We start from the raw sequence: 26,944 nt of genomic DNA on the forward strand, positions 1-26,944 counted from the left end.
GTCCCCAGGAAAACTAAATTCAGACCTCAGACACAGGTGCCACAGCATTGACAGAGAACATGCAGATAGTAGAACAACAGCAACACTGACCATGATTCCCATTTATTTTCATCTATGATTTCTGGCACAGAGGGGCCATTGGCCAGGAGTGGCGGGTGACATTTCTGACATTATCCTTCCCTTTCTGACAACACCAACAAACCTGCCCTTTGACCTATGAGTGGTTCTACCTATAGACAGTATTCAGTGGGCAGCCAGCTCAGCCTCCCAACCACAACAGCTGAAGGAGTAGGGTGGAGAGCAGGGGAGAAATCTAAGGACAGAGAAGCCTGGCCACTACATCCTGTATCAAATCTTTCCCCATTGCCTGCTGGGGCAGTCTTTCCCCATTGCCTTCTGTGCAAAATCAGAATCAGCCATGTCCAGGTCTAGAATTCTGGACTCAATGGGCAGAAAGCAAGTTACTCTCTCTTCCTGGTAACCCTGTTTCCTAGAAGAAATGGCTACTTTGGGGAAAGTAATTGAAATCTGCCTCAGTTAGAAAGGCACAGATTCTAAATCCAGATTGGTTAGAATTCCTGCTCCTCCATTTACTCACTGTGTGGCCAGGGAAAATTATTTAATCTCCCTTTGCCTCAGTTTTCTCAGTGAACTGGGGCTTATTGTGACTATTTACTGTTGTAAATGAGTTAATGCATGTAAAGTGCTTTGAACAGTGCCTGGCACCTAAGTGTTATGTCTAGGCAAGTACTAGTTTTTATTTATTGTCCTAATACCATGCCCTAGGCCCTCAGGAACTTCAGGCTGCTCTCTGATTAGCTTAGAGGACACCTCCATAGGTTAAGCTTGCTCCCCATAGTCATACCCCAGACAACCTCAGTCCATGAATTGAATTGTGCCGTTCTCCCCCAGATTCATATGTCGAAACTCTAACCCCAATGTGATGGTATTTGGAGATGGGGCCTTTAAGAGATATTAGATTTAGATGAAGTCATGAGGGTGGGGCCCCAATGATAGGATTAGTGCCCTTCTAAGAAGAAACACCAGAAAGGTTGTCCTGCTCTCTCTCTCTGCCACTTGAGGACACAGCAAGCAGGTAGCCTTCTGTAAGCCAGAAAGAGAGCCCTCACAAGAATCTAAATTATGTTAGTGCACCAATCTCAGACTTCCAGCCTCTAGAACTATGAGGAAATACACTTCTGTTGTTTAAGCCCCCCAGTACATGGTATTTAGTTATGGCAGTTCAAGCTGACCAAGACAGCCCACCTTAGCCCAGTGCATGTGGCTAGAGCAGAGTTTCTCCCTTGTTATAAATTCTCCTATTTCTAAGCACAGGGATTTTGCATAAAGTCCATGAATAAAAAAGATTTAGGATACTCATTCTAAATTCATATTCATATTCCAGTAATATTCCATCAAATATTACTGGATCCTTGATGTCCGTTTAATCTCTGTTTTCTTAACAGATGATCATTAAATGACATTAAATCATTAAAATGACATTAGCTCAGCCTCAGTCCTTCTCTGCTGGGAATTACACCCTTTGTTGTTCCCGGACTGAGAGGCAGACTGCTGTGGCACTTAGTTCTGGGGAAACACCTCAGTCTCTTAACCTGGTAGGGCCTGCTTGATCACAAGACTTGCCTCGAGGGAGCTGAAGATAAAGTTGAGCAGCATGTGGGCGGTTAGCATAGCAACCCCTTGCCAGAGCCTCTGACTAAACTGTTCAGGTTTATGTCTCTGACTGTCAGAGCTAACCTCATATAAACAGTGCGGCTGTCTGCTTATTTAGCATGGTTGACAGTGGATATTTGACTGCGTGGTATTTCTTTGGAGAGCTTTGACATGGCTCTCTGTGTCTCAGAGCTAAATGACTGCATCAAGGTTCAAATCTAGGCTGCCATGTGTAAGCTCTGTGGCTTTATACAAATCACCAAACCTTTCTGAGTTGTTCTTTCCCTTCTGTAGAATGGAGATAATAATATCTTCAGAGGATTGTTATGATGATCAACAGAGATGATATGCACAACGCTCACTTATTCAGCAGATGTTTACTGAATGCCTGAGTCAAGCACTATTCCAGGCACTCAGGATACAACTGTAGTAAAAAGAAGGATCCACCCGCATGAGGCTGATATGAGACACCTGGGAGAAGGCAACAAACAGATAAGGGCATTCATGGCCTGGGAGTTGGTGATAAGTGCTGTGATGGGAGAATTAAGCAGGACCAGGAGAGCGAGAGCTGGAAAGAGGACTGCCATGTTACAGAGCGTGGTTGGGAAAAGACTGACAAAGTGAGTAGAGTTCTGGAGGAAGTGAAGAAGTGAGCATGAGGATATCAGGGAGGTTGCAGTGTAAAGGCCCCGAGCTGGGGTTGGGCCTGGAAAGTTTGAGGAAGAGACAGAGGGTCAGCATGGTGGCAGTAGAGAGGGCTAGACAAAGTGGTAGGAGATGAGGCCAGGGTGACAGGAGGGTTAGATCATGCAGGGCCTGGATGATCTAGGTGAGTCATTGAGAGGGTACTGGCTATCTGCTGAAGGACATGGGAAGCCAAGGAAGGATGCTAAGCTGAAAAGTAACATGATCTGACTTACTTACGATTTAAGAGTTCCCTCTGATGCTGCATTGAGAATAGACATATAGAAGACCAGTTAGGATGTCATTGCCATGATCCAGGCAAGGAATGCTGGTGACTTGGACCAGGTGGTAGCAGTGGAGACTGTGAGAAGTAGTCAGATTCTGGCTGTATTTTGAAGGTAGAGCCATTAGCACTTGGAAGTGGATAAAATATGGGGGATGAAATAAGAAGAGGCAAGGCTGATGCTTAGATTTTTGGCCTGAGCAACTAGGGGAAGGGAGTTTTGTATTTACTGAGAGGAGGATTTAGGCAGGAACCTTCTGAAGTAAAATCCAAGAGCTTGGTTTTAGATGAGTTGTTTGAGATGTTAACTAGCTGTTCTTATGCACTTGATTTAAATACTTTAACATATGAGCCTTGAGTTCAGACTTGAGGTCTAAGTTTTAGTTCAGTTTGGGAGTCACACATAGATAGAAATCATAAGGGCATTTAAAGTTACGAGACTGAATGAGATGTTATGGAAAGTGGGCACAGCTTGTCTGAGAACAGATCCCTGGTAGTTCCCAAAATGTAGACGTTGGAAATATTATAAGGATCAGGAAAGAAAACTTTAAAAAGTGTCTGGTGAATAGGTAAAATACCAATAAGTTATGTCCCAGAAATTGAGGAGGAAAATGTTTCGAGAACAAGGGAAGGATCAATTCTTTCAAAAGCTGGAGGTAGATCAAATAAAATGAAAACAGTTTTCTACTGGCCTTAGAAACATGGAGATCATTAGCCATTTTGGTGGAATGAGGCAAACCTGGTGGTGATGGGTTTAAGAAAAAAATAGATGAAGTAAGGAGAGTGAATAGAGACAACTCTTTTGAGTTTCATTATACAGGAAAGCAGGAAAATTGAACTTTGCAGTAACTTAGTAAAAGCTTGCTTTTTTCCTTTTTCTTTTCTTTCTTTCACTTTACTTTTTTTTTCTTTTTGAGAGCCAGGGATGCAACTAAACCTGAGATTGAGAAGCGATTGAAGTCCAGTAGAGACCATTTCCTTAGTGCCAAGGTAGCTGAGTGAGAACATAGCTTGGCCCAGTGTGGCTTCTCGGGGATGGAGGAAGAGACGTAATTGAGCTAAAACTGTGAGATCCCAAAGTAAGGCTTCTCTTTTCAATGGACAAAAGTGGGCTCTGTATCTGCTCTCCATGCTTTTGAGTTTCCTGACCCATATACAATTCGGCTGCCGAGAATCCTTCAGGATTCTATTACGGTAATGAAGTCAAGGAATGCCTTGTGCTTTTGTTTCTGTGGACCTGAAGCTGCTGGTCTGATGTGTGTGGATGATTGACTGAAAGGAGAGGTGTAGTTGACACTGTAGGGTGACACTGTGGGGTGACAGAGCTGTGCCCCACCCAGAAACACTGCTGACAAGATAAGGCTCCTCTTGAAGATTAACACGCAATGGATCCAAGCACGGAGAAACAAAATCACCTCCAAAAGGCAAAATGGCTCCCGGCCAGGCCAGCATTACCTCACTACAGGACCTTACTCTGACCTGACTGAGTTATTAATATTCTAATGGAAGAAATTGTTTATCACAGTGGAGTGTGGCAAAATGGAAAGACAAAAAGCAGAGTCACAGGATAATGTTCTCTATCCCCACCCTTAATTTGAGGAGGTCTGCTGAGAGTAAATAATTAGGTCAGCAGAGAGAAAAACTCACCTCTCACAGTAACGTTCAGCACCACGCTCTGGACAGGGCCGTAGCTGTTGTCTGCTGTACAGTAGTATCCTCCTGCGTGGCTCTCTCCGATGGCAGGGAGCTCCAGCTCTGCTCTCGGGGAACGCTGAATTTTCCTCCCCAGACACTCCTGTGTGTCCTCTCGGTGCCAGGAGAAAGTGGTGTCCCCTGTGCCTTCAGCCATGGAGCAGACAAGGACCAGTGTCTCCCCTTCAACCGCCTGGCCCCCTGAGGGCTGGCTCTCCAGGAGCACCCCAGACACAGGGATCCCTATGTGAAAATGAGACCACAGGTGGGGGGCCACATGTAAGGGAGGGCAGGGCTGGGTAGCTGGGGTGTTGAGCAGGGTCACTTTTTATGTGACTTCAAGATATACTCTTCAGCAGGTACTAGCATGGTGGCCAACAGACTATGAATTTAGGGCTGAGAATATCACTAAACGTAACAAGCTTTCCATCCTGATATACAAGGCCCCAGGAAAGAAAAAAGGACTAACCCAGAGGAAGCATTTGGGTTTTGTCTGACATCTTGGCTGGAGGTCTGAGTTGTTTTGAGGGAGAGGTAATAGCAATAGTGGCCATCGTGGCACTTGGCTGGACCACATCTGTTTTTAAAAGTCCTAATTTGGTACCTAAGTGATATTTATTGGGTCTATCTATCTCCTCTTCTCTTCTGCTGTACACATCATCAGCACCCACATTGTTTGTAGCTACTGAATAGGAAAAGGTAGATGCTTGCCTAGCATCTAGATCTAGTATTCTAGAATCTGCCAACTCCCTAGCAGGGAACCTTGTTTTCCTGTTTTGTTTTGTTTTCCATAGCTCTCAAACCTAACTCCATGAGTCAGCTGTGATTCTGAAGTGATAAGAGTTTCAAAGGAAGACTGAGTTTTTAGGAAAATGGAGATAGAAAAGTAGTCATGTATTTCTTGTATTATAGTACTTCATTTTCTGGCCTAAGTCTGGTGCCTCTGTCAGGATGATAAAATCCACCTCTTCTACATAGTCCCCATGCCTACAGAGCCCAAGGGGCAGAGAGAGGCAGGGAAGATACCTGGCTCTCCAACACTCACGTTGCACGTGGATCTGTAGCGAGGGACTACGCTTGTGGACGCTACCGATCACTGTTTGAGCACCGCACCAATAGGATCCCGAGTTTTCTCTCCAGATGGTTGGGATCTGGAGTTCCGGGGACTTGCTCCAGTTTGACAGGATGACCCTGTCATCTCTGAAGAAGATGAAGTGAAGTGGGGTGTCCGACCGCTCTGGAGGAAGCTGTGTTTCACAGCTCAGGTTTATAGAACTCCCCTCTGTAGGCTGAGAGTCTGTGACTTTCAGCTCTGGATGTGGAAATAGTTCTAGAGAGAAGACGTAAATCAATTTCTGAGCACAAGAATATTTAGCACTCCGTGAGAGACAGGTTTGGATGCTCAGTCCCAGGATACTTCAGACACACAGCAAGACAAACTTATCAAGCCCTCTACCACATTTTTTCTTCCACAGGTTTATTCACATCCAATTACCCTACTTTCTCTGCCTCTTAGAGGACTTGTGCCTCTCATCTATTCAGAGTTTAAATAGTAATCCATAAATTCCTTCCTTACATGCTCAGTTTCCTGACCCTGACATTACTAACAAAATTTATATGAGGTGAAAGATTTACCTTTAATTTTAATAATTTTGTTGTTTGATTTAAATACATTTTTGTCTCCATATCCAAAGCATTGATAATTGCCACTGTTATTTGAACTTGCTTGTGGGATAAGAAAATCCGAGCTTTTATTAGATTTGAAAAGAGTTTTTTCATTCCAAGTGTATTTCACAGCAGTCAATTTCTCGTTCCTCCTTTTCTTGCATCTCAGAACCAATGTGTCACCTTCAAACACAGAATATGGGGCCTGCAGGATTAAGGAGACTGGAAAAGACACAGAGAGAAGAGATGGTCATTCAAAGCACTCCTGCTGCCTCCTCCTTCTGTGTCTCTTAAATTACAAAGGTTTTATTGTTTTCTTCTTTCTTCCACAGGATGCAATCTCCTGATCTAAGCTCAAAAACTCCTTCTAAATCAGTGTACCATGCTTCAGGTACAATTCCTAAATGAATCCCAGACATGTCTATTTAAGCATTCACGGTCAGATTCCAAAGATAAGGATTCTAATGTGGAGAATAAAAGCTGAGAGGAGGTGTGATCAGAATCCCTGACATGATAGAGTATGGCAGAATTTAACACCAACCTGCTCACCAAGTCTCAGAGCAGGAGCTATGAAGGAAGTAGCACTTGGAGAACTATGCACGGAACTCTTCCGATGCATTGGAGTGTGTTTTATAGCAGAAGTCTTGTCAGTGACACTGTCTAGGTATCAGGGACCGTGGATGTGGTCCTATGGAAATTCCATGCTGTTCAGATTGTAATGATTTTAATTTGAGATTAGCTATAACCCTTCTGTCTTAGATGACTGTGTTGAAAGGCTACTACTGTAGACCATGACCTTGGAAGTGACAAAAATCCTTATCAATCAGGTAAAACTGGACAGGAGGAAATGTGGGAACTTGATGCTAAGCAGAAGGAAAACTAGGAATGAGGAGGGCACACATCACAATGGGTGGGGATGAAAAGCCTCAGATTGGAGATTTCCCACCTCTGAGCTCCTTTGATGGCACTTTTGTCCTCAGAACATTTATGTGTGTTTAATTTCTCCCTTATGAGGCCATTAAAGCCCTGCAGGGCAGGATCTGAGACGGCTTCATTTTTGTGATCCCTAAAGCTAACTCATTTCCTTGACTGTGTAAGTGGTGTGTGGGGATGGTGTGTGGGGATGTCAATTAATATTAACCATTTAAACTCAAGTTTCAATAGTAGTTTGAAAAACATTTGTAGGCATTGAGGGAGAATGTGAAACTGAAGTAGCTGGGATTGAGTGTTAGGAATAAAAGACCCCAGTTTATAGAACTTCCAGGGAGCAGAGATAAACCGAACCCATTTATAAAGTTTCAACTAATTCTTCTTTCTCACCTGAAGAAAAGACCAAGAGCACAGGGTCACTTTGTGGGGAGCCCTGGGCCTGGCATCTGTAATTTCCGGATTGCCAAACCTCGAGGGTGTTTCCTGGGGTTAGGGTTGAAGTTTCTCCCCTACCGTATAGACGATGCCATTTTGTTTTCTCTGTTGCATTGAAGTGAAATCCATTGCAAGTCAGAGCCACTCTGTCTCCTTTGAAGACCGTGGTCCATGGAGGATGGAGGGAAATCACAGGCTTGTGTGCAGCTGCTGAGGAGGAAAGAGTAATGGGTCTGAGGTGGAGGTGCCTGCAGTCCCAGCTGCAGTGGCTTGTGTGGGTTACACTGGAGGACATGGCATGGGAGATCCCTAAGAGGTCCAAGGACGACTTCTGTTTCCCCAGGTTGCAGGTGAGCTGTGTTCACCTCCTCCTGGGTGCAGTGGCTGCTCAGTGGTCTGCAGCAGCAGATTGCCCTTTCAGAAGGAGGGCAGCTCTAGCAGGATCCACTCAGCAGTGATGGATGATGGGAGACTCACAAACTCTCTTACTTGTTTCAGTGAACCAGGTCTTCAGGTAGATAGTTGGAAATTGCATTTCTCCTGGGCTCCCACCTGGGATCCTGGTGTTACAGAGACCTCTCTGAGATGAGTTCTTGTGTGTGAAGGGTACCAGAAAATGCCATCTCCAGGTTTGTCTCTTTGGCATATAAATTATTTTGAGCTAAAAGCCATGGAGAATCACCAGAAATAGGAAAAGTTCTAAAAACAAGGCACACGTTTTCCTTTATAAATGAAAAAAGAAATTTTCACTTATAAATGAAATTTCCTTTTGTAAATGTGTCTCCCTCTCCCATACCAGGAAGAGGAATGCGCTTAACAACTTTCCTCAATAGAGAAGCCATTCACTTAAATATTGTTTAAACCTTGTTTCACTTAAATATTCACTTACACCTTGTTTACCGTGGTTTTCCTAGTCAACCTGCCATACCTTTTCCCCCACACCCGGAAGCCCAAAACTCCTTTTCCTTTGTTTAAGATGGTTACAGGCTGAGTATACCTTATTCAAAATACTTGGGAACAGAAGGGTTTTGGAGTTCGAGTTTTTTTTCAGATTTTGGAACATATGCATAAACCAAAAATCTGAAAGCTGAAATGCTCCAGTGAGCATTTCTTTTGATCCTCATGTCAGTGGTTAAAAAATATCAGATTTTGGAGCATTTTGGATTCCAGATTTTTGAATGAGGGATATTCAACCTGTGTCAACCTCAATCATCTGGCTGCCTCCTTGAGCCATGTTTTTCTTTGCAAACTCCCCTGTGTATGTACACTTGTTAATCTGTCTTTTAGCAAGATAATTTATGGACCCTAGAAAATTAACCTGTAGGAATCAAGAGAAAACTTTTTCTTTGCCCTCTTAAGGTCTGCTGAAAAATCAACTGATGAAAAGCACATTCATAGGAGAAACGGCCTACAAATTTATCAACATGTACAGGGAAGAATTACAGAGTAATTCCCCAAATATGCCAGTGGGGCCCAGATACTTACCCAGCCATTTTTAGAGGGGTTTTGGGAGAGGGATAATGTAGGTAACTCTTTTGAGGGGCAACACATAATGACTAGGGTGAATTAATGGATAAATGGTTTTATTTGGAAGCTGAATGAGCCTGAAGGAGAGACATTTTCTTATGATAGGGTCTGTTCATCTGTGGTTACACCCTTCAGTCTTCTTTTCTACAGTAGAGGATGACAACAGGGAGGGGAGGATAAAACAACTGTTCTTACTGGTGGGTTGGTTTGGTCTTTGGGTAGATAGGGGACAAGTTTCTTCTGTTGATCTTTTAGGGCCTTTAATTCAAAATACCCATTATACCAGGTGGCCATATTTGGGGGTGAAATATTTTGGTTCTCATCAAAACTAAGATAGGTAGAGAGAAATTTATCCCTTCTCTACATGTAGCATGAACATGAGATGGGATAGGAGTTGTAGATGGAGTGAGTATAGAAATCTGAGGGTCAATTAGACAGTTATGAAAAGGAGCTTAAGTAACATTTTTACTGACAAGAAGTATGCATGGGAGAGGTGGGCAGGCTGTGTCTGACATAAGAAATGTACCCAGATAGCTGCAGAAAATAAGAGTACAGGGAGCTAGATGCTCCTAACTCCCCAGACCTCAAAGACACTCTCTCATGACACTAAAATACTAACCCTACATGAAATTAGGCCATACAGTCTTTGAAGCATTGGTGTATAGAAACTGAAGAATGCAAGGATAATACAAATTAAAAATAAGAGGCTTAATTCTCCCTGCCAAAAGTAAGAGACTTCTCCTCCTCTTTCAGAATTTCTTTCTCTGTCCTTTTCAAATGCATATACATGTTTACATTGGTTAAATAAGCCTATTGCCTGACTCCCAACCCAGGAAAGTCCTGGGAACCACCTTTTTGAATACAAGCGTCTAGAGAGATAGTTACCCTGTCTGTCAGCTCCTATGGGAGGGCAAGTACCTAACTTTGACGGGCTTTCTCCAATGCGCAAAACTACCTGCTGTTGTAAAGATAGAAGTTTGTTTCCTCATGTTTTCACTCACAGGCGGGTGATGCACAATGAGAACACTTGAGCACAGGGAAGAGAACAACACTCACTGGGCTAGGTGGGGAGGAGGGGGGATGGAGACAGTAAACCACCATGGCATGTATGTACCTATGCAGCAATCCTGCAGGATGCGGGATGTGCACATGTACCCCAGAGTACAATAAAAAAAATTAACTCAAAATAGATAAATAACCTAAATATAAGAGCTAAAACCATAGAACTCTTTAAAGAAAAGACGAGAATAAGTCTTCATGACCTTGGATTTAACAATGTGTTTTTAAACATGACACCAAAGCATAAAGAACAACAACCACCACCACAAAGAAGTTTGTTTCCCTTCAGTTACTTAAGACAGGTTGCCTCCCCAGTTACCAGGATAAAGTTAAAATGAACTAGTGGGAGAAAAGGTGTTGTCAGGCCCTCTTCCTTGAGGCCTAGTTATTGTTTACCTTGAAAACATGTATGAATGGGCTGTATCTAACTGGCTGTTTGAGGGGGTGGAATTCCTTTCTGTCTTCACAGCTTCTTAGCGGATTGCTTGTGATGCTCATCTTATTCTGGCTTATTGCTTATTCAATAATACAAATGTTTCCTTTCTCTTCTACCCTTGTGGAGAGGATTTCAGAGTTGGGAGAAGATTCTGTTTTTAATTATATATCTTCTAACAAGAAGTGGTTGCTGAGGCTCTTTTTAATCTGAATGCTTATTTTCTGAGTTTTGTAGCTCTGACTTTGTGCCGGCTAACAATAACAGCTTACAACACAAATTATTCACTGTTGGAAACATCGCTCAAACAACCTGCCCAATTTAATGCTACTGTCTAGCCTTCTCCAAGATCAGTGCCTTGGTAGACTAATCTTTCAATGGGTATACAAATGAAAATTGATTGCTATTTTAGATTCTGCTGAAGATGCGGTAATTCATAAACTTGGTAAAAGTTATGTGGAACCGCTGCCCTGATGACTCACAAAATCACTAAAGAGTACGAGCAAGACCTATTAACAGTTACAAAGGAGAAATCAATCATAGGGAAAACACTTGTTTGGCATTCAAAAGTCGGTCCCAATGCTCTTCTCTCTAACCTGTCACTCACTAATGTGTTTGAAAAAATGAAGTACTAACTTTCCCACCTACAGGATCTAGGTCTGAATAAAGGAATGTCAGAGAAGTGATGTGAGGGATGGACTAAGGAATAGGGATTCTGGGAAAAGGTTTTTCTTTTATTTGAAAGAAGACATGCACACTGGGAGCTCTTTCACAGCTTCACTTCCCTACTCCACCTGCCTCCCCACTTCTCCCCACTTTCCGCCTTGAACAAAGTCATGATGGCTGGAGCTGTGGCAGCTACCACATTTTTTAAAAAATCGATATTAGATTCATGCTTTGTCCTACAAATTGCCTACAGTAATGTAACTTCTGTTTTCATTTGTATTAATTTTAAACAATAAAATATTTGTATTTCATTTGTATTAACCTTAAACAATACAGTCTCAATTTTGGGAATTGCTATTTACTACAAAATTTTAAATAGAATTACTTTAAATTATTTTCTTCTTGGAAACTTTTTTACTTAGACAAGGACTGTCTACATTTAAGGACTTATAGAAAAATGCCTTTTCAAGTTTAAAACTTTAAACCTTCTTGCCTTTGTCCAGAAGAACTTCCCAAATAGATCTTTTAGCTACAGCTAAGTGTGAAGAAAATGCCCTTTCTGTGTTTGGGAGTAAAAAAAAAGAAAACTAAAATAACCCAACTGCATGTTTTACATGAAGAAGCTAAATGTTCTGTTGGGTAAGGTAAAACATCTGTGTGTCTCTGCAGACTTTTTTTTTTTTTTTTTTTTTTTCAGTCAGAATCTCGCCCACCCAGGCTGGGTGCAGTGGCCTCATCTCAGCTTATTGCAACCTCTGCCTCCTGGGTTTAAGCAATTCTCTTGCCTCAGCCTCCCAGGGAGCTGGGATTACAGGCACACAACACCATGCCCAGCTAATTTTTTGTATTTTTAGTAGAGATGAGGTTTCACCATGTTGGCCAGGCTCGTCTTAAATTCCTGACCTCAAGTGGTCCACCCGCCTCAACCTCCCAAAGTGCTGGGATTACAGGCACGAGCCACCATGCCCGGCCTCTGCAGACACTTTTTAAAAATAAAATTCTGTCTTTAAAAATTTGGACTGAATACCCTATGTCTTCGGTGGAGATGGGGCTGTGTTTCTGCTGAGAGACTAGAAATCCCTACCAGCCATGTTCCTGAGAAGCAACTGGATGTAGGGCAGTTGCAACTTAGTCAATAGGTCTTCTACTGGGGGGAAGGAGAATTTATTTCCTTTGTTGTGTGCAACTAGACTCTTCTTTGCTTTGAGGAAGCTGTCCCTGCTATGTGCAGGTGGCCGTGTGGCCAGGAAGGGACATAACTTTTCAGGGCCTTCGTGTGTTTGGGACTGAGTTGCTGGGCTCTGAGATTAACCACATCTGTAGCTGTAGCTAATACCAGGCACTTTTTTTGTATTTCATTTCCCCATTCTAAAACAATTAGCAAAGTCTGCCAAGTTATAATCTTGTCCCAGGAAGGATGTGTAGGAAATTGTGGCCATGGCACTGATGAGGGGAAGAACAGCAGAGTTAGGAGCTGCAAGTGACAGTGCACCTCAAGGGGACAAAGGCCCTCTCTTGGCTCCAACAGCTCCTAGGGTGCTCTACAGGAATGGCCAAAACACCCATGAGGTGGCTCCCTATGGAGGATGGGACTTTCTGCTGACCAGTAGGATAGATGGTGACTCACAGTCATCATGATTTGAGCTATTAACAGAGAGGTGTGTCTCCATGGGATGCGGAAGTTTGGGATAAATTTGTTACACATGGTTAGCGGAAAAGCTGCTGGAGACCCCGCCTGCCCCTCTGAAGTATTGGCTCATTTCTTCCTTTTTCCTCTCGGATGCTATGCATTCCATCAGGTTTGGCCAGAATCCCATATCAGGTGGGGTGGCAGCTCCTCCTCCTCTGGATTCAGTGATGCATATCTCAGACCCTGCCATGTTTATCCAGCACAATGGCAGTTTTCATTTAAGAGAGTAACCCCCAAATAACCTGATTCTTAGAGTCTGGGTCACCACATCAGCAGGTGTTTCCACATTTCTGTAGCCCTCAGGAAAAGGATGAAAGGGACAACAAGGACTCTGGTAAGTATTTGAGATAAAATATAGTGATTAGGTTATCTAGAGACACAACAGAGCAAAGAAAATAAGGACTTACCAGATTGGCCACAGACTGGAGCTGCAAGAGAGTTAAGAGCCAGCCATCAGCACAGGCAAAGAGTCCCAAACTATTCACCCTGAGAGCCCCACACTCATATGCTACTTCCAACCAAGAGAAAGAGAAACATGCTCTGTTCCACCCATCCCAGAGAAGTCGGGGATCACCACGGCCAGACGCTCAGGCTGTGGACTCAGACAGTGTGGTTTGAATTTTAGCTGTATGACCCGGGACAAACCACATGAACTTTCAAGTCTTAGATTTCTCATTTGAAAAATGAGGCTCATAAAAGCGACCTCATAATATTACTGTAATGAGTTAGATTAATAAGATTTCAATTAATGGCTGCTGTCATTAATTTTTTAGTATGGGGCTGCTGCTAACCCCTCTTCTCTTGATTCAGAACACTTATTGTCATTGTTAATTTGGAACTCAAAATAAGACAGACAGTAGGGGGTAGTAGTCAAAAACATAGTTTCCAAAGTTAGATTATGGGTTTGAATCCTGACTCTGCTACCGTCCTAGCTGCATAAATCTTAGGAATAAGACCAACATCTTTGTGCCTTCATTTCCTCATTTGTAATTGGGAGTTATAAGAGTTCCACCTGATCAATTGTTAGAGAATTGGATAAATTTATACATGGGGTACCCTTAGAAAAGTGAAATGTAAGGCCAGGCGCAGTAGCTCACGCCTGTAATCCCAATGAAAGGTCTAGGCGGGTGGATCACAAGGTCAGGAGTTCAAGACCAACCTGGCCAAGGTGGTGAAACCCTGTCTCTTCTAAAAATACAAAAATTACCCAGGCATGGTGACGGGTCCCTGTAATCCCAGTTACCTAGGAGGCTGAGGCAATAGAATCACATGAACCCACGAGGTGGAGGTTGCAGTGAGCTGAGATCATGCCACTGCACTCCAGCCTGGGCAACAAAAGCGAGACTTTGTCTCAGAAAAAAGAAAAAAAAAGAGTGAGATGGAGTCAGGGCTCAGTGAAAATTAATTGACATCCTTACACATTAACTATAACTAGTTGTGTAACATTTTTCTCATATTGCCAAGACAGATGTTCTTGCAGGTGTAGGTTGACATTCTATTCAGAATGTCACCTCTTAAGGACAGAATCTGTGTCCTTCAAGTCTCCGTATCCTCTGTGGTGCCCAGCAGTGTGGTATGCCATGTATACCCATCCATTCTCTCCTTAGTTCTCATCATGTGCCAGTCACACTAACAGAACCTCCCTTAGTTGGAGTCTGAGGATCAGGAGGGAACTAGACAAATACGCTTAATAAATATTTAATGTACAACAGACTGATTGTTCTTTAATTCCCTAGCTTGAGCTACTAGGAAATCAGTGCCTCATTTGGTCAAACACTGACAGGTAGTACAAAAGCAGGAAGAAAAGCATCAGTGGAAAACCATCTTACTTCTTCTCTTCTCATGCTCTTTGCAAACATTAGAGCAGGTTTGATCTCGGAATACAGAGAAGGAAATAACTATTCTCAGCAGATGATCCCTAATACCTGAGTTCACAATTAGGATATGGTCCTTCACAAGGAACTCAGTTTATCTTTTCCTCTGGGTCCTCATAATCTGTGTGACTTATGAACTGAACCTAGCCATAGGCTTCTTTTTACATAAACAAGCCCATTTTGGGGTAAAGATGATTTTCCATAGCCAATTAATAGCAAAAGCAGATGAGAAATGCATCTTTGGAAACCAGTTCTTATCGTTTTTCCCCTTCTACCAGTAAATCGTTATCTTTCCTTTTTGTTCATTTTCTGCTTTTCTGAAATGGGAGTAAAAATCCATGATTTCAGCAGCTCAGAAAAGAGGCCTTTTGCTCATGGCAAGGCTCAGCTTTGCAGCAAGCAGAGGCCTCTTCTCCATTACTTACCAAGGACCAGCAAGGACGTCCACAGCAGCATGGAAGCCTGCTCCAGGTGGTCAGAGAAGGAGGAGATCTGAAGAGACAAGGCAGGCCAGCCCAGATTGCCCAAGTCGCACTTGGCTACACCTGCACTAGGCAGTGAGTTCAGTAAGCTTCTTCTTTGCATAAAGCTGGTTGAGTTAATGAAGTGAAAGGGGAAGTAGATGAATCTTTCTGAAAACCCAAGATAGCAATGTTGCCCAGTGTGAGAGAATACAGACTACGACAATCAAAATTTAATAGAATTCTTTAAGTACTGCTGTGACATTCTAGTGCGAATCACTTCTCAAGGCTAAAGTCACTATAATTTCAGAATTCTCTAGCCTCTGTCTTTCAAGGAAATCACAACCTATTCTCACTGCTACCAGAGATGATGTGAGATTGCAGGCCTGTTGAAATGCACATAATCCAAGCATGTCCCTGAATCTCCCTGGAGAGGAAGAATTTTTCATTCAACCCAGAAAAGCCCTCCTCTGAGCCCTGATCCATCTACTGGAACACCTCCAGCAGGCCATCTATATACCTGATGAAACATCTCAATCACAAGACAACTCACACATTGTCTGACATATATGAAAATATCCTGACTTATCAGTCTCAGGGGAAGCCACAACTTTTGATCTGAGTAGAAGGCAAGCTGAGTAGTAAATTATAGCCCCATTATACTCTTCCTAGATAATATACCATAACATTTTTACTTAATGCCCTAGAATACAAAATTGGAATGTCTTGCCAAATATATATTGATTGAAATATGTGGGCCTGGTATCTGGTAGCAGAGAGAATAAGTTGTGATTTCCTTGAAAGAGAGAGCCTAGAGAGTTCTAAGTATATGATTTTAACTTCATCACTTACAAGCTATGTGGGTCAAGGCAAATCCCTTTGTTACTTGGAGACTTTAACATCAAAACTTTCAAAAAAAAAAGTTTCTCAGCTACTTGGAAGGCTGAGGCAGGAGAATCACGTCAACCTAGAAGGCAGAGGTTGCAGTGAGCTGAGGTCACACCATTGCACTCCAGCTTAGGTGACAGTGCGAGACTCCATCTCAAAATAAAACAAACAAAAACTTGACATCTCTTCTTTTGCACCAAGAAATAAATGGCAAAACGTATATTTCACAGTGTATGTGCAACACAAGATTCAGCTTTATATCCTTTGAATGGTTGCAATATTTAGTTTTATTGTTTTATAAAGGCAAACTGCTATTTGCAAATGTAGGCAATCTGACCATGGATAGAAACTTCGCACAATAGTTTTATATTTAGAATAACTTTTTCTGAGATATCTGTAGAATTCTGGCATTCCTACATTGCCATATTGTTTTTCAGTATTGTCTTCCCTACTTCAATTATTGCTATTTGTAACTCTTCAGCCCCGCTCTCAGCATTAATTGAAAAAAGCCAATTCAACCATGCTGGTTTATTTTTAGATTTTTACTTTCTGAATTCACTTTTCAATTCAGCAATTTAGGATATGCAGTTCAATACATTCCTTTTATTTCTGGAAACTGATTTCAGTGAATAGGATTATGATTTTCAGTAATTACTCATAAATGTTTATCTGATAAAGATTCAAAGTGTTTAAATGGATTTTATTGTTCAATAAAAAGGCCAAGTATTTGATCTAATCTTTGGTAAGGAGCCAAGACTAAGATTGTTCATTGGATGAAATGAACAAGTTATTTTCTTTTCATTCACCATGCCACAAGCAAGCCACCTAAAATTCATGTATAGCTGATCGCCATACTTTGCATCTAATTCATCAAGTAAAGTGTTAACCTGTCTGTGCTTCTAACCTAAGAAACCTATCTAACTCATCATTTTAATTACTGCTTCTGAGATATGTTCTGTTTTTAACTCTTTAGCACAGAGTGATTCTGATAAATAATATAATGAGATTTAAGTTCTCTGTCGTTACAAAACATTACCATCTAGATTTTAAATTCCAAAAGAAGTTCAATGTTAGCACCAATCACAATAGGGTCACCTCTTTATTCTTTAAGAAGTTGTCCAGACTACATTCAGTTCTTCAGGACCTGTGGTAGATTACAAAAATGGCCACAAATTCTTCCCTTCCCTAAATCCATATATTTGCAATGTGACTTTGTAGCTGTTTATATAGAGAGGTGGAATTTATTTCTCTAGCTCTTGAATATGTTTTGGCCTGTGTCTTTGTGACATGATAAGCAATATATCTTTGATCTCTGTCAATGGTAATCAACTTTGATGAGTGAAATCAATATCACTTGTCATCATTCTAGTCCTGAGAAAATCAGCAGGGCTTAAGTGGTAAGTAGACTCCTCCAGTCCTCAACCCCTGGTCCCTTACCCACATGCCTTCTTCCACTTGGGTCTAGTCTGGGAACATCAACCCAAAGGAAATAATTATCATTGCAATACACTGGCTACAGCTGGGCTAACTAGAATAAACGGCTCAGAGAGGAATATAAATGACTGAATGGAGCTGAAAAACACAGCACGAGAACTTCGCAAAGCATACACAAGTTTCAATAGCCGAATCGACTAAGCAGAAGAAAGGATATCAGAGATTGAAGACCAACTCAATGAAATAAAATGAGAAGGCAAGAACAGAGAAAAAAGAATGAAAATAAATGAACAAAGCCTCCAAGAAATATGGGATTATGTGAAAAGACCTAATCAACATTTGATAGGTGTACCTGAATGTGACGGAGAGAATGAATCCAAGCTGGAAAACACTTCAGGGTATTATCCAAGAGAATTTCCCCAACATAGCACAGCAGGCCAACATTCAAGTCCAGGAAATACAGAGAACACCACAAAGATATTCCTCAAGAAGAGCAACCCCAAGGCACATAATGGTCAGATTCACCAGGGTTGAAACGAAGGAAAAAATGCTAAAGGCAGCCAGGCAAAAAGGTCTGGTTACCCACAAAGGGAAGCCCATTAGACTCACAGCAGGTCTCGCCACAGAAACCCTACAAGCCAGAAGAGAGTGGGGGCCAATGTTCAGCATTCTTAAAGAAAAGAACTTTCAACCCAGAATTTCATATCCAGCCAAACTAAGCTTCTTCATAAGCAAAGGAGAAAGAAAATCCTTTATGGACAAGCAATTGCTGAGAGATTTCGCCACCACCAGGCCTACCTTACAAGAGCTACTGAGAGACGCACTAAACAAGGAAAGGAACAACCAGTACTAGCCACTCCAAAAACACACCAAATGGTAAAGAGCATCAATACAATGAAGAAAATGTGTCAACTAATGGTCAAAACGACCAGCTAGCATCAAAATGGTGGGATCAAATTCACACATAACAATATTAACCTTAAATGTAAATGGGCTAAATGCCCCAAACAAAAGACAAAGATTGGCAAATTGGATAAAAAGTCAAAACCCATTGGTGTGCTGTATTCAGGAAACTCATCTCATGTGCAAGGACACACATAGGCTAAAAATAAAGGGATGGAGGAAGATTTGTCAAGCAAATGGAAAGCAAAAAAAAAAAAGCAGGGGTTGCAATCCTAGTCTCTGATAAAATGGACTTTAAACCAACAAAGATCAAAAAAGACAAAGAAGGGCATTACATAATGGTAAAAGGATCAATGCATCAAGAAGAGCTAACAATCCTAAATATATATGCACCCAATACAGGAGCACCCAGGTACATAAAGCAAGTTCTTAACGACCCACAAAGAGACTTAGATTCCCACACAATAATAGTGAGAGACTTTAACACTCCACTGTCAATATTAGACAGATCAACAAGACAGAAAATTAACAAGGATATCCGGGACTTGAACTCAGATTTGGACCAAGCGGACCTAATAGACATCTACAGAAATCCACCCCAAATCCACAGAATATACATTCTTCTCAGCACCACATCACACCTACTCTAAAATTGACCACATAATTGGAAGTAAATCACTCCTCCGCAAATGCAAAAGAATGGAAATCATAACAAACAGTCTCTCAGACCACAGTGCAATCAAATTAGAACTTAGGATTCAGAAACCAACTCAGAACCACGCAACTTAATGGAAACTCAACAACTAGCTCCTGAATGTCAACTGGATAAACAGTGAAATGAAGGCAGAAATAAAGATGTTCTTTGAAACCAACAAGAATGAAGACACAATGTACCAGAATATCTGGGACACATTTAAAGCGTATCTAGAGGGAAATTTATAGCAGTAAGTACCCACCAGAAAAGTGAGGAAAGATCTAAAATTGACACCCTATCATCAAAATTGAAAGAGCTAGAGGAGGAAGATCAAATAAATTCAAAAGCTTGCAGAAGACAAGAAATAATTAAGATCAGAGCAGAACTGAAGGAGATAGAGATACCAAAAAAATCCTTCAATAAATCAATAAATCCAGGAGCTGGTTTTTTGAAAAGATCAACAAAATAGCCCACTCAGCAGATTAATAAAAAAGAAAAGAGAGAAGAATCAAATAGATGCAATAAAAAACGATAAAGGGGATATCACCACTGACTCCACAGAAAAACAAACTACAATCAGAGATTACTACAAACAACTGTATGCACATAAGCCAGTAAACCTGGAAGAAATGGATAAATTCCTGGACACTTGCATCCTCCCAAGCCTAAACCAGAAAGTAGTTGAAACCTTGAACAGACCAATAACAAGGGCTGAAGTTGAGGCAGCAATTAATAGCCTATCAATCAAAAAAAGTCCAGGTCCAGACAGATTCACAGCTGAATTCTACCAGACATACAAAGAGGAGCTAGTACCATTCCTTCTGAAACTATTGCAAACAATTCAAAAAGAGGGAATCCTTCCCAAATCATTTTATGAGACCAACATCATCCTAATACCAAAACCTGGCAGAGACTCAACAAAAAAAGAAAACTTCAGGCCAATATCCATGATGAACATAGATGTAAAAATCTTTAATAAATTACTGGCAAACCAATTACAAAAGCACATCAAAAAGCTTATCCGTCACAATCAAGTAGGCTTTATTTCAAGATGCAAGACTGGTTCAACATACACAAGTCTGTAAATGTAATGCACCACATAAACAGAACCAAAGACAAAAACCACGTGATTATCTCAATAGATGCAGGAAAGGTGTTTGACAAAATTCAACAGCCCTTTATGCTAAAAACTCTCAATAAACTAGGTATCGAGGGAACATATCTCAAAACAGTAAAAGCTATTTAAAACAAACCCACAGCCAATATCATACTGAATGGGCAAAAACTGGAAGCATTATCTTTGAAATCTGGCACTAGACAAGGATGCCCTTTTTCATTACTCCTATTCAACATAGTATTGGAAGTTCTAGCCAGAGCAATTAGGCAAGAAAAAAAATAAAGAGTATTCAGTTAGGAAAAGAGGAAGTCAAATTGTCTCTATTTGCAGACAATATGATTGTATACTTAGAAGGCCCCAGTATCCCAGCCCAAAATCTCCTTAAAGTGATAAGCAACTTCAACAAAGTCTCAGGATACAAAATCGATGTACAGAAATCACAAGCATTCTATACACCAATAACAGACTAACAGAGAACCAAATCATGAGTGAACTCCCATTCACAAATGCTACAAAGAAAATAAGATATCTAGGAATACAACTAATGAAGTATGTAAAGGACCTCTTCAAGGAGAACTACAAACCACTGCTCAAGGAAATAAGAGAAACATACAAATGGAGAAACATTCCATGCTCATGGTTAGGAAGAATCAATATCATGAAAATGGCCACATGCCCCAAGAAATTTATAGATTCAACGCTGTCCCCATCAAGCTACCAATGGCCTTCTTAACACAACTGGAAAAAACCACCTTAAACTTTATATGGAAACAAAAGAGAGCCTGCATAGCCAAGACAATCCTAAGCAAAAAGAACAAAGCCAGAGGCATCACACTACCTGATTTCAAACTATACTACAAAGCTACAGTAATGAAAACAGCATGGCACTGGTACCAAAACAGAGATATAGACCAATGGAACAGAACAGAGGCCTTAGAGGCAATGCCACACATCTACAACCATCTGATCTTTGACAAACCTGACAAAAACAAGCAATGGGGAAAGGATTCCCTGTTTAATCAGTGGTTTTGGGAAAAGTGGCTAGAAGTGTTCAGAAAGCAGAAACTGGACCCCTTCCTGACACCTTACATTAAAATTAACTCCGGATGGATTAAAAATTTAAACATAAGGCCTAACACCATTAAAACCCTAGAAGAAAACCTAGGCAAAACCATTCAGGACATAGGCATAGGCAAGGACTTCATGACTAAAACACCAAAAGCGTTGGCAACAAAAGCCAAAATAAACAAATGGGACCTAATTAAACTCCAGAACTTCTGCACAGCAAAAGAAACAATCATTAGAGTGAGCTGGCAACAACGGAATGGGAAAAAATTTTTGCAATCTACCCATCTGACAAAGGGCTGATATCCGGAATCTACAAAGAACAGTTTTAAAGAAAAAAACAAACCCATCCAAAAGTGGGAGAAGGATATGAACAGATACTTCTCAAAAGAAGACATATGAGGCCAAAAAACACATGAAAAAATGCTCATCATCACTGATTATTGGAGAAATGCAAATCAAAACCACATTGAGATACCACCTCACACCAGTTAGAATGGCGATCATTAAAAAATCTGGAGACAACAGATACTGGAGAGGATGTGGAGAAATAGAAACACTTTTACACTGTTGGTGGGAGTGTAAACTAGTTCAACCATTGTGGAAGACAGTGTGGCGATTCCTTAAGGACCTAGAAATAGAAATTCCATTTGACCCAGCAATGCCAATACTGGGTATATACCCAAAGGATTATAAATCATTCTATTATAAAGACACATGCACACGTATGTTCATAGTGGCACTGTTTACAATAGCAAAGACCTGGAACCAACCCAAATGCTCATCGATGATAAGACAAGGAAAATGTGGCACATATACACCATGGACTACTATGCAGCCATAAAAAAGGATGAGTTCATGTCCTTTGTAGGGACATAGATGAACCTGGAAACCATCATTCTCAGCAAACTGATACAAGAACAGAAAATGAAACACCGCATGTTCTCACTCATAGGCGGGTGTTGAACAATGAGAGCACATGGACACAGGGAGGGAAGCATCACACATTGGGGTCTGTTCGGGGGGTCCAAGGGAGGGACAGCAGGGGGGTGGGGAGGTCAGGGTAGGGTAATATGGGGAGAAATGCCAGATGTAGGTGACGGAGGGATGGAGGCAGCAAACCACATTGCCATGTATGTACCTATGTAACAATCCTGCATGATCTGCACATGTACCCCAGAACCCAAAGTACAATAAAAAAAAAAGAAAAGTCATGGTGCATAGGAAGCAATCAATATATGCCATTATTAGTTTATATTATCTTTAGCTGTCACGCACTTAACTGATTGTTGAATGGTGTTAACATTTTGTTGCTCTTAAGTTTTGTGAATTTGTGATTGATCAGCAAGCTGCTGTCACATATGAAATAGGAAAACAACAACAAGAAAAAAAACTCCAAAAGATATAATACATAATTAACATCTATTTAATTTAAAATATTCACTAAATGCACAATTTCTAGAAAAACATAAATTATTTACATTGATTTACATGTGCGTATAACCCTCAAAAAACCAACACACAAAATATCATAGAACATATATTAGTCTTTTCTCTTTCAAGGGCTTAAGGATCAAATCCTATTGACAGTGGATTCACTCAAACTAGTAATGAATAGATCATTTTTGTAATAACAAATACAATGTACATCTTGGCAGAAGATAGAAAGCTCTCATTTGTGGTTCAGAAAACTTGACAAAAAAGGAAATAAAGTCTGCTTGGACAGTTCTCACTTCCCTTCTTCTGCTGGAAATTTTTTCTTGGTGAATTCAACTCCCAGCTTTCCAAGGAGCCCGAGGAGCAGGAGGCCTTTCGCAAGCATCGTGCACAGTAATGGGAATACGACTGAAGTTCCAGTCCCTGTTGGGTGGGACACAGAGCAGGGAGAGAGAAGCCACTGGGTGACTGACTCCTGGGGCGGCTGCGCTTCCTGCGGGGGGCTAGCTCAATGCCAGGTACTCTGCTCCACCTGACAGTTTGTGGCTGGGAATAAGCCTATATGATTTTGTCAAAGAGAGTTACCTAGAATCTAAGAATGTGCCGTTGGCAGGAAACTTCCCATAGAGTCCTGCCCCTCTTGCACTTACAACACCCCCACCGAGTGGCTATGGCTGTGCTTACACCCCACCAATGGCCAGGACCTCACTGTTGTCCTAAGGCTTCCATTCCATTTTTGTATGACTCTGACCTTAGAAAGCTCTTCTCTAATATCATGAGTCAAAACTTGCCTTTCTCTAACTTCTTCATGTTTCCCAGTTGAAATCACTTGCTACAAATATGACTCCTCACACACTCAGTAGCTGTTCAAGTAGGATTCAGAACAGAGCAGAAGTAAATGCCTAGTATAGCTCTTCTTTTCTCTTCCTAAAAATCCCTGATTCCATCCCTTCCCTGGATAGCTTCCTGGAGCATATGCAAATTTTTACTGGATCTTCCCAGCTTGCATTTATTGTCAAGAGGCGGCAAGGTTGGAATGGGGTGGTCAGCACAACTCCCCTTCCCCCAATCTCCAGGAAAAGAAGTGTCTTCTGAGCTGAGCATACTCACCTTGCTGGACACTTTTTTGAGCCCAACATACTTCCCCAAGGTCTTTGGTGGCAGTTTTCTGGTCCACATTGTTGCTGACCACACAGGTGAGGCTGGCATTGCGCTGGCTCGGGGACAGGCTCACAGCCAGAGTCCATGAGTTGGGGGCTGGTCCTAGTGTCCCTCTCTGCTCCAGCTCCCTGGGGAGACCCTGGGTCTCCCAGATTACATTCAGGTCCTCTGTGGTCCCTAGAACCCTACACTTCACGGTGAGGTTGCACCAGCCTGGTGTGATGGATGATGACTCAGTCAGGATCTGTGGGAGGGGCACAGGCTCTGGGAAGGAGGGAACAAAATAACGATAATTATTATTGTAAGGCATATTCTTCATTGATTATCTAATTTAGTTTCAGAGCATCTTGCTGAGCAGGCAAGATATTTCACAGCCAAAGAAACTGAGATTTGAAGAAGTAAAACAGTTTGCCCAAAGTTATATCCTGGGAAAGTGGTAGAGAAGAATCCCAGATTTAGAGAAGGGGTAGCAGCCAGAGTCTCTCAGCTTCCTCCACAACTGTGTGTCCCCTGCCTGTACTACATGAAGCCAAACCCACATTCATTGCCCTTCACATACCTCATCAGATCCTTACAATCCCCAGAGAACTTGGAGGGTACAATAAAACCTTTTGGGAAAATACCTTTTACCAAAGAATTTGCAAAACTAGTTCTGAAAACCAGATTTGAGACGCAAGCTCTCATTTATACTGAAGGCATACAAGCTTAGGATCTGGAGATCACGGGAAATTAATTTCTTTATAAAGAGCTATGCTGTGAGTCCCCTCCATACCTCATGCATACCTGCCCTTCACCTCAAGCTTGGTGAGAGGAACATCAATGAGACCATTCAGAGAGCTTGGGGTGTGTTCCCTGCAGCTTGGGGATGCACTGGACAGGTTCCTGACTCACATCTGAGAAACTCAAAGTGGGAGATGTTGCTGAAACAGCCCATGGCCGCAGAGTCAGGACTGCCAGTAGGGAAACTGGATCCCCATTGAGGAGTCAAAGGAACCTGGTTTTCATCTGCTGGACATGGGACCTTAAAAGAATTTGTCAAGAGGGCCACTTGAAGGAGCAATAGAACCCTGGTACGGAAAGTCTGTATTCAAATGGACCAGCCAGGAAGCAGGGGCCAAAGAGAGAGTCATAAATGGTCACCCTGAGAGTGCATAGTGAATGACAAAGTAGGTGACAGATTCCTACTGTCAGATAAGAGGCTATCTATCCAGAGAATCTATGAAAATGCCCTGGGGGAGAAAGAATCAGCCTGGACACTATCAAGCTCAGAGAATCCACTGGTGCCCATATAGAACTACTCAGGAAGGCCTTTCCCATCTTTTCTACGCCCACCCTCTTTACTGCTTCTCTCTGTCTGCCCTCATGGATTTGGGAAAGGAGTTCCATCTTCTGGCTCTTCTGTCACCTTTGTAGATGTTTGCAGGGAATTTTCTCCTGATCTTTGGGTATCGTTCTCCACACCTGTTGCTGATAGGACTGGTCCTGCTTGTCTGGGGCTGGGGTGGGCAGGTGTAACTGACACCTGTGGTTCCTGCCACAGCCTCCGTAATGAGGTCTACACACTCTGACCTTCCTTATTTTGACCTCGGGCATCTTCTGGCCCATGACCCCTCTCAGTAATTCATTTCCCTACGGAGGCCCATGAGAACTGCAGAATCTCCCAGTATCGATGCACAGGCTGAGGAGAGCTTGTTGCACTTCTAGATGCCCTTGTTCTGCTGAAACATACTATGCCCCAATTTCTGCTCAACAGGGCTCCCTGGGAGGAGGCCCTGCCCCCCCCCCCGTTCAAAGGTAAGTGGGACCTAATCCCTCTGCCTTTGTTTTTCTAGTCAACCTATCTGGAGGTCCTATCACTTGGCCTGCTCTGCTCTCTTCTGCCTCACAGCCACTTCTGTTGAGCCCTAGGAAATGGTGATATCAAGTCCCTTCTAAGTTGTAATCAGAGTTTCAACTTTAGGCATTTCTTCAATGCTTACTTAGTTCCAGAATGTTACATACAGATGTTGGAAAATTACTCACATTATCTTACCTGGCATTTTTTTTTTAGTTTGTGACTTGGAAGAACTCTATCCTCTGAATCTACAGTCTTTGATTTGGAACACACAAATCTATTTTTTTCAAGCAATACAATTTGGTTCTTGCCTATTTTGGCAGTCAAGAGGCGAACACTGCGTTCTGCATTCTCAGCAGGGTTCTAACCTCTGCCTGAAGTAATAGCCGCCTGCACCCCAAATGTCGGACATTTGTGGGCAACAAGAATTACAGAAAAGGAAAAGATACTTTGGAAACTTCCAGAGAAGAAGGCACTTGAACTGATTGAGCAAGCCTCTCCTAACACTCTGACCACACAATAGTGCTTGATAAAAACATAACAAAAATGTTTTAATTATATAGCTTAGGTTCAGAAAAACTCCAGGTACAGAAACAAGATGTAACTCAATGCTAAGTGGGTGAGTGGGATTTGAAGTTCTGGAGACCCAAGAAGTTATCAGAACCAGAAACCGACCGTAGAGGCTCATGTTGTAATCTCCCTATATAAGGATGAAGCCTAGGCTGTGCTTGTGCTTGTAGTGAGGCTGACAAAGCCAGATGAGGGGTTGGGGTGGATATAGTCTGTCTTCTCATTTGGGAAATCAGGCTGGGGAATGCCATCTGTCCTGTCTTAAAGATGGTATCCGTGAGGAATTGGAATCCAATCCTGCACAGTGAATTGGTGTGGACATTAACTGTCACTCCGTGCTAGAACTCTGAGCTTAGAAACTACCTTAAAAATAGATGAAACCTACAGGACCCCAGCAGACGAAACGGTAAATCCATGAGGAGACTTCCTCAGCTCAGGGCACAGTTTGGACTCTTGTAAAGAACAATTACTGCTGAAAATATGGTAACAGTAAAAAAAATTACCAACATGTTAGGAAATGCACAAGCTTCTGATAGAGAGTTAGCAAAGGCCACTAACCAGAAGTGACAATCTGGTAACCACAGTTAACAGAGAAATTTGCCACGGAGCTTCAGAGAACTATGCTTAAACTCTAGAAAGAGCTAAAGTCAAGCCTGTAATACAAAACAAAACATTTTGAAGAAACAACAGGCAGGAGGAAATGAGAAGGAAAAATCTTAAGCAAAGAAACAGATAAAAGACATCAGCAAATATTAAAAAAGTATTGAT

General features: G+C 41.9%; 1 protein-coding gene across 1 annotated transcript in view; it reads right to left on the reverse strand.

Moving 5' to 3' along the window:
• FCRL4 (Fc receptor like 4) overlaps positions 1–26,944 on the reverse strand; it is a 45,194-nt gene that overhangs the window by 8,774 nt on the left and 9,476 nt on the right. The window contains exons 6-12 of the mRNA XM_032260722.1: positions 23,722–24,036; positions 15,038–15,244; positions 13,146–13,166; positions 7,319–7,573; positions 5,969–6,220; positions 5,379–5,663; positions 4,289–4,576 (exon numbers count right to left, since the gene is read on the reverse strand). Coding sequence (XP_032116613.1) covers positions 4,289–4,576; positions 5,379–5,663; positions 5,969–6,220; positions 7,319–7,573; positions 13,146–13,166; positions 15,038–15,244; positions 23,722–24,036 — 1,623 coding nt within the window. The remainder of the gene's footprint in view (positions 1–4,288; positions 4,577–5,378; positions 5,664–5,968; positions 6,221–7,318; positions 7,574–13,145; positions 13,167–15,037; positions 15,245–23,721; positions 24,037–26,944) is intronic.

The sequence above is a fragment of the Sapajus apella genome, unplaced genomic scaffold (assembly GCF_009761245.1).
Source record: "Sapajus apella isolate SASKATOON/1434 unplaced genomic scaffold, GSC_monkey_1.0 scaffold119, whole genome shotgun sequence".
NCBI lineage: Eukaryota > Metazoa > Chordata > Mammalia > Primates > Cebidae > Sapajus > Sapajus apella.